The sequence below is a fragment of the Lepidothrix coronata genome, unplaced genomic scaffold (genome assembly GCF_001604755.1).
Source record: "Lepidothrix coronata isolate B3197 unplaced genomic scaffold, Lepidothrix_coronata-1.0 Scaffold156, whole genome shotgun sequence".
Lineage (NCBI taxonomy): Eukaryota > Metazoa > Chordata > Aves > Passeriformes > Pipridae > Lepidothrix > Lepidothrix coronata.
The window spans coordinates 539206-549807 of NW_016690336.1; the positions used below are offsets into that span (position 1 = coordinate 539206).

The window sequence follows — 10602 nt, forward strand, 5'->3', positions numbered from 1 at the left end:
CTCTCAGCTCTCCCTGGAGCCTTCTCTTCTCCAGGGGAACCCCCCCAGCTCTCCCAGCCTGGTTCCAGAGCAGAGGGGCTCCAGCCCTGGCAGCAGCTCCGGGGCCTCCTCTGGATTCTCTCCAGCAGCTCCACGTCCTTGTGCTGTTGGGGGGGCTCAGCTGGAGCTGAGGGGGCTCATCCTGGAGAAAAGGAGGCTCAGGGGGGACCTTCTGGCTCTGCAACTCCCTGACAGGAGGGGGGAGCCGGGGGGTGCGGGTTGGGCTCTGCTCCCAGGGAACAAGGGACAGGAGGAGAGGGAACGGCCTCCAGCTGGGCCAGGGGAGGTTGAGGTTGGATATCAGGAAAAATTTCTTCCCTAAAAATGTTGCCAAGCTCTGGCACAGCTGCCCAGGGCAGTGTTGGGAGTCCCCATCCCTGGAAGTGTCCAGAAAACAGAGTGGACGTGTCCCTTCATGTTGTGGTTTGGTGGGATGGTGGGATTCAGTCAAAGGTTGATGATGATCTTGGAGGTATTTTCCAATTTTAATGATTCCATGAACCCTTCTACTAAAATAAAACCTACAGCCCTATCCCAAACCAGTCTGACTTACTGGTGTGCCCAGAACCAGTGAGGAGCATTGACCTTCCTCCCCAACAGAAGGGTTTCAACACTCTTAGGGAAGGGTTGCCACAGGTTTTTAGGAATTTACTCTACATTTAATTAGTGGGATATCCAGTGTATTCCCTTATTATTATCCAGAAATATTCCCCTGTTAAATCCTAATACTGGAGAAGAAAAGCTGTTTAGGGCAGCTGAAGTCTGACATCAGCATTTAGTTACCTTGCAGTATGTAATCAAAGCATTTATTACAATGTTGAAGAGTAAAATCATTGTAGGAGAAAGAGGAAAATAAACCAAACTAGTATTTTGCTGATGGCTTAAAACCACTTAATCACCCACAGTTTCCAGGGGACCTTTTTAAAGGCAGGAAAGGGTTGTTGTGCTCCTGTCCCAGGCATGAACTTCCAGGATTAATCCCTGGCTCATCTCGAGCACAATCCCACTCCCGAAGAATTCCTTACGCTCCGCGGTTCGTTATTTCCCCGTACAAAAAAAACCCTGGGGGGCATTTCCAGTGGGAATTTAGACTTAACAGATTGAAAAGCTCTCGAGTGTCAGTTTTTCAGATGGGCTTTTTGCACCCATCCCCAAGTCACCCCCTTTTCTACATCAAATTAAACACACCAAGCTCTTGATCTACCTCATTAAAAGATGTTTTTTTCTCACTCTCATGGCTCTGATCCAAAGTCTCCTCGATTTTTAACTCTTCCAGACTGGCAAAACCAGACCTGGACACGTCCAAGCTTATCAAGAGTTCCTGGGGGAAGGTTTTCCATGCCCATTAAAATGTCCTGTCTGGTGGGGTTTTTTTCCCCCCTTTCTCTATATTTTATTACCTTCAAATGTTAATCACTGAAGATCCTGTATTTTTTTCCCCCCAGTCATTGGGATTAAAAAAAAGTTACTCCAAGGGGACTAATAAGCAGCTCCTGTGAGCTCCACTGGAAACACTTGAACAGGAGAATTTTCCTTAAACACTTCAGGTGTTACTTGCCTAATTTGTCCAGTATGTGCCATTATGCTTTTGCACCAATTTAGTTCCCCAAATTAAATAGCATGCATTATTAACTCTAATATCTTGCAGAAGCCTATTATCAACAGCTTTTATCAAATGGAAAGGGAGAGATGAAATACAGCCTAATAATTACACACATGATCACAGCCCTCTTCAGACAATTGGGACTGAAAAAATATTCCAGCAGATTTGATGGATTTATCAGAAATTAAGTTTCATGCCAGAGCTGGTATGATTAAACAACATTATTTACTCCAGCCTAGCACTAGAAATTATAGATTTGGGGGGTGAAAAAGATAAAAACGAACAAAAAAAAAAAACAAACCTCAAAAACTTGAATTTGGGATTTTTTTTTTTCTTACCTGACTATAACCAGCACCTACCTGGCAAAGCAATGCACTCCTGATTCCTGGGCTCCCACTGGCAGTTTTGATCCATGGCACAGCTTTTACAGCTTGTCTTTTTGTTACAGTAATAAGCAGGATTATCCTTGGGACAATTGTCATAGAGAGTAATAGGAACCTAAAAAGAAACAGCACAGGGGAGGCTTTTTCCCATATCCAACCAATGGGGGATTTAACAGCTGTGACTGCAACACTGAACATCCCAGTCCAGCCCTATAAAGCCATTTATAGATATATTTTGGATATTTATGTACCCAAAAGCTGCATGCCTGGGTATCCCAGATATTCCCCCAAGCCACCACCTGACAGGTTTTCCTCACTAGAGTTTCTACAAAAGAGGGTTAATTTGATATTTTTTAGGGGAAGCTCTGTTGGTATCAAACCCAAAATATGAGTAATGAATAATCACATCATTGTGATTCACACCTCTGCCTCTCCCTATGCCCACAGCCCTCCTAAATCCACTGGAAAATCCCACGAAAAACCCTTGGATCAACTTAAGAAATCCAAGCACGTAGCACTTTAGAGCTAAGGAATAAGAAAACGGGGATTATAATACTGATAGACAAAAACATGGGGGCATTTGCTATTCCACGGGGTAAGTTAAAAGCAAGGAATATTCAGATTCCATTACCTGCTCCTCTGTGCAGTTGTTGTGTGCTGGGATGCACTGGTCAGAGCACCACTGACAGCTGTTGGTGTTGGCTGTACAGCTGTAGCAGTCTGTAATCTGATCACATTTTTCATTGTCTACAACTAGTAAAGAAAAAAACCTGCATGACCAAAAACAGGCATTTCCCGACAGAGCTCTGAGAACTTGGTTATTTACAGCCAAAGAAACAAAACCTGGTTATTTACAGGCAAAGAAACAAAACCTGGTTATTTACAGCCAAAGAGACAACCAAACGGCGGCGGATTTGCCGTCAGCAACTAAAATCAGGGACTTCCAAGGCATTGGACTGGTGGAAAATTGCATTTATTGGCATTTTTAGCGTCCAAGGAGCCCTAAAACACACGGCCAGAAAATGCAGGAAGACACGAACGAAGACATGGACGTTCAGACATTCCATGAGGACAGTGATTATTTCCCACCGTCTTCCTGCAAGCCTGGCCTTCGAGCAGAGCATTTCCATGCCAAGCTTGAACTTTTCACTCATCTTTCCAATCATTTCTTGCCTGTGGTTCGTGAAAATCTATTGTACATTGAGAGCCCAGCAAAGCCATGTCCCCTCACATCAGTTTCTATTAAATAATTAAAGGATGACAATCTATTACAGAATCAAGGGCTGGATAATTCAATGAATTCAATGAATTATCTTGAGGGAAAACACGGGAATCAGACCTGAAAACATTCATTCCTTTTGTCCCTGTACACAGAATCCCAGAAGGGTTTGGGTTGGAAGGGACCTTAAAGATCATTTGGTTTCAACCCCCCTGCCAAAAAATAAAGTAATTTTTTCCTGAAGTTGCTCCTGAAGTTATTCCTGCTGCCTCTCTTGAAGAGCACAGGATAACTCCACCAGATCCAGACCCAGGGACGGGTCTGGAATTCCCAGCTGATCAGGGAATTGCTGGTTCTCCAAAGGTCAATTCTTGGAGCAAATATCTACAGTGATGGTCCAGGCTTGATTCCTGGCTGATGATGGAAAAAGTAAGTCCAAGCAGCAAGACAGGAAAAAGATCTCATGAACAGCTTCAGGAATGAGACATGGAAACACCTCCAGGACACCTGGGCAGAGGAAGGACTGCCGGGCACACACGGAAGCACAACCACAACTCGACCTCATAATGGCACACAACCAACAACATGGCAGGACTCGGAAAGGGGAAAAAGACCCTCCAGACACTTGGGAAAGGGGGACGGAAGGAATGTGGCACCTACCTGGCTTGGGAGGACAGTCTTCAAAGACCTTCTGCTGCTGCTCCAGGGTGGCGTTTTCCCACGGGATGCAGCGGGGAGGGTTGGGAGCCCACACACACCTGACCCCGGGCCCTGCCCGCAGGCAGGACGACTCGTTGGCAAAAGCCTCACACCTCTCGGGGGTGAACTTCAGGATGTCACTCAGCAGGAGGCTGTTGAAGCCTCCAAAGACGTACATGGTGCTGGAGAACATGGAAGCGGAGAGAGAAGGACTCGCGGGTGTTTTCCGGCTCGCGCGCCGGCTCCGGGTAAACGGGATTTAAGGTCTGAGGGAGGTGTTTTACTACACCCCAGAGTGCATAAATCCAAATAAATAGCTCTTGGTTAAGGGAGGCACTAAAGAAAAGGTCAGTCCAATTTCACTGTTTCAGAGAAGCCACAGAATCTCAACAGACTCAAACCCATCCAAGGTCACGGACTGACCTTCCCCTCCAGCCAAAACTCTGGGAGGCACCTGACCGACCCGATGAGACCCAAAATTTGGGATCTTTCCTGTAATTTGCAGTGGCAAGAGAGGGACGAAGGCTAAAAATCTGGGAGATGGTATCACAGCATTAAAGCAGAGTTCAGGAACTGGGACAAAACCTTTTGGTGCTTCGCTGTGGCTGCTCCGCTGGCACAAAACCAGTTTTCGTGGCTGGTACCAACTGAGCAGAGTCATTGTGTCAGCTAAAAAAAAACACCAAACAAACCCCAAAATAACAGAATACTTTGTAGGAGAAGGGGTGAGGTTTTTAAACCTTCTTTAGGATCACCACTGTCTCAGGTAAAACATCAAGTTTTATTAGTTACGTAAAAATGCCACTCAAAAATTCCCTGTGAATCCAAGTTTGTAGGCACAGGTAAAAAGACAGTGGAGAAGGATCAAGGCAAGTTTTGGTTCAATAATGAGTATTTTTGAATATGACTTTTATCCTACTTGAGGACTCCTATGAAATAAAATTTCTCACAGTTGGTTCCACGGGCATAAATAGAGCAATAGCTGTTCACCTGAAAGCAGGGATATCACTACAGTGGGTAAAGCTTAACAGCTGGAATCTCACCTAGGATTTTCCCTAAATATTGGACATCACATGGCTGGGAAAGAGGAGCCCCACAGGATAAAGGTGTGTAAACTGAAACATGGACAGAGATACCACGAGGCAAAGGAAGGTTTGGAGAAGGATGCACTGACAACTCCTAAGTAAGAAATGTGAAATGAATTGGAAGGAGCAATTATGGAATAAGGAAGAAACAGAAATAAAGAGGGAATAGGAATATACATAAAAGCAGGAAAAAGGAATAGAAGTATGAAGAAAAAATCAAGATATTGAAAGAAGGAAGTGAGCTGAGACAGTTTAGTGAGTTGAGGCAGTTTAGTCCACTGAAGGGCTGATGGGAACGGGGGGACACTGAAGACACTACAAAAGTAAAGAGCTGAGAACTTTCAGAGGTTCAGAGAATCACAGGGTGGTTTGGGTTGGAAGGGAGCTCAAAGACCCTCCAGTCCCACCCTCTGCCACGGGCAGGGACACCTTCCACCAGCCCAGGTTGCTCCAAGCCCCGTCCAACCTGGCCTTGGACACTTCCAGGGATCCAGGGGCAGCCACAGCTTCTCTGGGCAAGGAGGTTTGTGCCAGATCCTCACCCCTCTGGTCTCAGCACCACTGCCCTCCCCGTGGGGGGTGTTTATGGAGGTGTGGAATGTCTCTGTCCTTACCTGTTGTACAGCACAGCCGAGTGTCCAAACCTGTTCACGTCGTGGTGGAGCCCCGGGCGGGGAAGGACCGACCATCGATCGCACGCTGGGATGGAAAACATTCATGTCAGAAACATTCCCGGGATAATGAACAGGACAATTACACAGCACAGTCCTTCCCAAAGATCCCCAAAGTACCTGGGATCTTCCAACAAAGACACTGAGGGGTTGGAGCACATCCAGGGAAGGGAACAGAGCTGGGGAAGGGGCTGGAGCAGCAGGAACAGCTGAGGGAGCTGGGGGGGGGGCTCAGCCTGGAGAAAAGGAGACTCAGGGGGGACCTTCTGGCTCTGCAACTCCCTGACAGGAGGGGGGAGCCAAGAGGGGCTTGGTCTCTTTTTCCTGGTCTCTTATCCCAGGGAACAGGACAAGAGGAAGCTGCTTCCCTCCTTTACCAGTGGAATTTTTCCCCGTGTAACAAGTTCGGTTTTTATCTGTTTACACGTGAATTATTTGCAGTTTTGCCCCGAACCAGCATCACTGAGAACAGAGGCTTATCTTCCTTTTTATTTCCATTGCAATTATATTCCTAGAGGGCAGATATCCATGCTTTTAAAAACATTTCTCGCTCATCACAGCTTAGGGATTCGTGGCTGTTTTTCTTCTTCTAACACAACGTGAGATTATTCCATCTTTTTTTTTCTATTAGCATAACATTTGTAAGTTCTGCCTCGTTTGTTTTTTTTTTTCACTCGGTTTCTCAGGTAATTTTTTTCCTTTGGGCAGTGCATTAAAAAAAAAAAAAAAAGGAAAAACAAGCTAAGAAACATCCAACCCACCGAGCAAAGGAACAAAGGCAGGGAAAGTCAGTCCAAATTATGTCACTTCGACTCCACAAAGGGAATGGGATCACCTTGGGGACCAACGTCCCAGGGGCACTTGGATGCAATTTAAGCAATTAAGAGAGAAAAGTCAATCTGCTGTAAAGATCCACAGAGCCCTCAAATACTCCAAGATTCTTTAGTACAAGATAAAACTGTTGTGCCATGGACTGAACCTCTGGGAGAAAAAAAAAAAAAAAGCCCACAAACCAAACCAGTCCATGAGGGCAAAGAAGAACAAACTTATTCATTTTTTACCTAATTAAATCGGAGAACTGTTGGATAAAACAACAGATCCACGGCAATTTTGTCCAAAAGTGCTGAGAAATGAAAGACAAAGTGCCCTGTTGGATTTAATCCTTCGATGAAGTGTGATTTTTAAAGTTTATTTTTACATGTCATCTGCTCGATTTCCAAAGAATTTAACCTATCCCAGCATCATTCCCAAGCCAAGAATGCACCATTCCAATTTTTTAGCAGGAGACTTCAGCAAAATTGGACAGCAATTTGCAATTTTTTAGCCATCAAGTTGCGTGTCATGTCAGGCCAAGAAACATATTTTTCTAGATTAACAGAAGGCCTGGAATGTTTTGCTTTCTAAGCTTCTTTCCCATCTTTAACTCAAGAGTAAGTATTGGAAAAAATGAGTAATTCTGAGACTACAAAAGAATCTTCTCCTTCCTGACTTAGGAGTTAAGCCAAGCCTAAGACTTAACAATGCCCAGGATTTATTAAATGTACTGTTCAAACAGAACACATCTGCTGTGAAAACGGGCAGCCTCTTCCTATGTTTGTGATCTAAATCTGAATTTTTGATGGGGTAAATAGAAGAGTTTTAATTTTCCTTCCGTGGCGAGAAAAGATCTTTGTACAAGTAGAGCTTTACATGAATAGGAGAGGATTAAATGAGGCATTTTTTCCACTTAAAGCTGTTGCAGAGCAAGATATTCTTTGCCAAAGGCCAAAAAGACCAGTTTTGGGGATGGGAAGAGTTAATTTGCCCTTTTCCAAAAGGGAAAATACTGTGAGATTCAACAGGAATTGCACAAGCACACAGAGAGCTGGATTGTTATCCTGAAACCTTCCCAAACCAGGCATTACCTGGACAGTTTGGATAGAATACACCTGGACAGTTTGGATTGAATACACCCCAGCCTGCTCAAGTGGAGGATAAAGGATGAGAAGCATCAATGAATTCTCAGATCTCCCCAGTTGCTAAAGGCCAGTACACATTTCTGACACCTGTTGGCATTCCCTTCTCCCCAAAAAAAAAGAGATTTTCTGTCCTCAGAACACTCAGTGCATGTGCTCTCCTTACTTGGAAATTTGAGGATGGAAAACCAGGAAAAATCTGCTGATGTCAATAAAATTGGTTAATCCCAAAATGAGTTTTAATGGCAAAGGTTGAGAAGAGCTGGGTTTGAAGCCTTTGGTTTAGACTGGGTTTAATTCCAGGGTTCTGCAGTCTTCCAACCATCAGTATGATCACTGATTAACCTAATCACGAATCAATCAGGATCATTAATCAACAAGATGTAAAAGATGAGCAAACCAGCCAGCCAGATTATTCTAGAAGTGGGGAATAAAGACAATTATTAAAGCCTCTTGGAGAAAACTGACCTTGCTTGGTTCTCTCTGGGTAACTTGTGCCTTGGGAATATCAAGGGACAGATAACAGGGGGTTTATATGGACTTATTTCCATGGAGACCAACATGAATATGAACAAGATAATTAATTACTGCAGAGATCCTGCAGGAAGAACCACCAAGGAGGTGTTTCTGCTGTGACACCAATGATCAGCCACCCCCCTGAGGGATTCCTGCCACTGCTCCCAGGCAAATGGGATAAGGAAAATCAGGCACAAGGGGTCCTGCCATGAGGAGAACGGAGAAAGTGGTCTGTTATCTGAAAAAAAGCTGCTCTTTTTGGGCTGAGAGTCTCTTCCCGAAGGAATGAGGGGACCCAAGAACACCAAAACAAGTCTCACCCCATCAGGTGAAACTAAATCAATGCAAGCTCTAAATCTCAGGGTAAAACTGAAAATTAACTGCACCCCTTATTTCATGTAAGGCAATTTCATACCAGGAACCTGCCTGGTGACTGAAATGAGTCAAAATGAACATCATTGTTGGCACATTTTGTCCAATTAATGCAAATTGGGCTTTAAATCTAACAGACAGTTCAACAGGTCAGGGCAGACAGCAGAATGCAGCAAGGAAAATCAATCACTCTTGCAATCAAAGTTTAAAAAAACTAAACTGTTGATGACTGTCACAGAACCATGGAATGGTTTGGGTTGGAAGGGACCTCAAAGATCATCTTGTTCCACTCCCTGCCATGGGCAGGGACACCTTCCACTAGCCCAGGTTGCTCCAAGGCTTGTCCAACCTGGTGGAATATCTCATTTTAATTCCTCGAGTTAAAAAAAAAAAAAACAACACATCAAAATAAAGCCAGCTACAAAAATTCCACAGGAACACAACTGGAAATCACAGGAAGCAGAAAGGACTGATCCCTGTAACAAAGGGGAAAACTGGCACAAGGATGTCAAACCCTGATGATCCAACTAATTGGTTCAGCTGTGTTTTCCTCTCCCAAACCAGGAGGGAGATCTCAGTGGACACTCACTGCAAGATTTCAGATTTGTGTGATTATTTCAGGGGATCCATCCTGAGAACCCAAATTCAGGGAATTCTGAGAGCAGCAGACAGATGTGATAGAACAGAGAATGGTGGTTTTCCCCACTGTGAGCTGTCTGGGTGTGTATGCACCTCCTTTCAGATAATTCCATCTCTTCTTTCAGATAATTCCATCTCTCCTTTTCTTCTCCTTCTCAAATTCACCATCTCTGGACTCCAAATTCACAAACAAATGCTGCCCTCTCCTGGTTACTCAAATTCAGCAAAGCCAACCTACTACTCTGCTTTATTGCTGAATAAAGCAATTAAAACCAGAGTGTGCACTGCACAGGCTGAGTTTCAGCAGCTTCCAGTGCTTGGACCTGTCCTAAAAAACTGCCTTTTTTATCAAATAACAAATTAAAACCACTCTCAAAACATCAGGAGAACTTATGGCTGAGACAGCAGGACTTGAGGGAACAGCCTCAAGTTGTGCCAGGGGAGGTTTAGATTGGATTTTAGGATGCATTTTTTTCAAGGAAAGGGTTGCAAAGCACTGGAACAAGCTGCCCAAGGAAGAAGCGGAGTCACCATGCCTGGAAGTGTTCAAAAAAACGTGGATGTGGCACTTAGGGACATGGTTTAGTGGTGAAGAGGGTGGTGCTGGGTTGATGGTTGGACCTGATGATCTTAAGGGTGTTTTCCAACCTTAACGATCCCTTGATTTTTAAGATTCTATAACAAAACCCTAATTTTTCATGCCCAGGGTTGTGCATAAACTGCTGACAGAGCACCTGCTGCTGGAAATCACGGCACCACCTCATCTCCTTGGAATTCTGGAGCAACCTAAGGAGCCTCCTTCTCCCGATCCCACACCCCTCTGCCCAGCAGCGCTCGGGACAGCACACCCAGCGTGGAAATCGGCCGCTCCCTCGGGATAGCCGAGAATTTGGGCCTCCCTTGGGATTTCCGGGAGAACTCACCGATGTCATAGGCCATGAAATCCGAGGAGAAGCACTTGGCCCCGTGGCTCATGGAGGTGTCGTTGTGGGTGTTCCCCCCAAACACCAGCATGGTCCCGCTCACCACCACGGCCGTGTGCAGGTAGCGGTAAAAGCGGCTGTCCTTCAGGATGGTCCTTTGGGAATAAAAACACAGCCATTAACCAGGTGTCCTAGTTAGAACAGCTGGGCCCAGTTCATCACTGGAGGGGTGTAACCCAAAACTGGGTGTTCTAGAGCCTTCCATGCCATTGCCCAGAAACTGTTCTCAATAGACTATTTGCACCCTCTGCTCAGAGCAGCCCTGACTCATCAGGCTACAAACTGGGTGTTAAGAGGTCTGTGAGACAGGAGGGTGTTTTTGTCCTCATGCCCACTGAGGAACCCCCCACCCTGAGGGAGGTACTGGGCATTCCTGCCTGAAATGGAGGATAGATAACCTTGGAGTCTTGGGACTTTTTTAACCACTTGAGGGATCCA

General features: G+C 45.2%; 2 protein-coding genes across 2 annotated transcripts in view; one reads left to right on the forward strand and one right to left on the reverse strand.

Annotated features, from left to right (window-relative positions):
• Positions 1 to 10602, forward strand: part of CUNH20orf194 (chromosome unknown C20orf194 homolog) — a 732083-nt gene that overhangs the window by 524096 nt on the left and 197385 nt on the right. The window lies entirely within an intron of this gene.
• The window catches only part of ATRN (attractin), a 172651-nt gene that overhangs the window by 90078 nt on the left and 71971 nt on the right, over positions 1 to 10602 (reverse strand). The window contains exons 11-15 of the mRNA XM_017828986.1: positions 10105 to 10259; positions 5643 to 5727; positions 3905 to 4125; positions 2657 to 2778; positions 2002 to 2140 (exon numbers count right to left, since the gene is read on the reverse strand). Of these exons, the coding sequence (XP_017684475.1) occupies positions 2002 to 2140; positions 2657 to 2778; positions 3905 to 4125; positions 5643 to 5727; positions 10105 to 10259 (722 nt within the window). The remainder of the gene's footprint in view (positions 1 to 2001; positions 2141 to 2656; positions 2779 to 3904; positions 4126 to 5642; positions 5728 to 10104; positions 10260 to 10602) is intronic.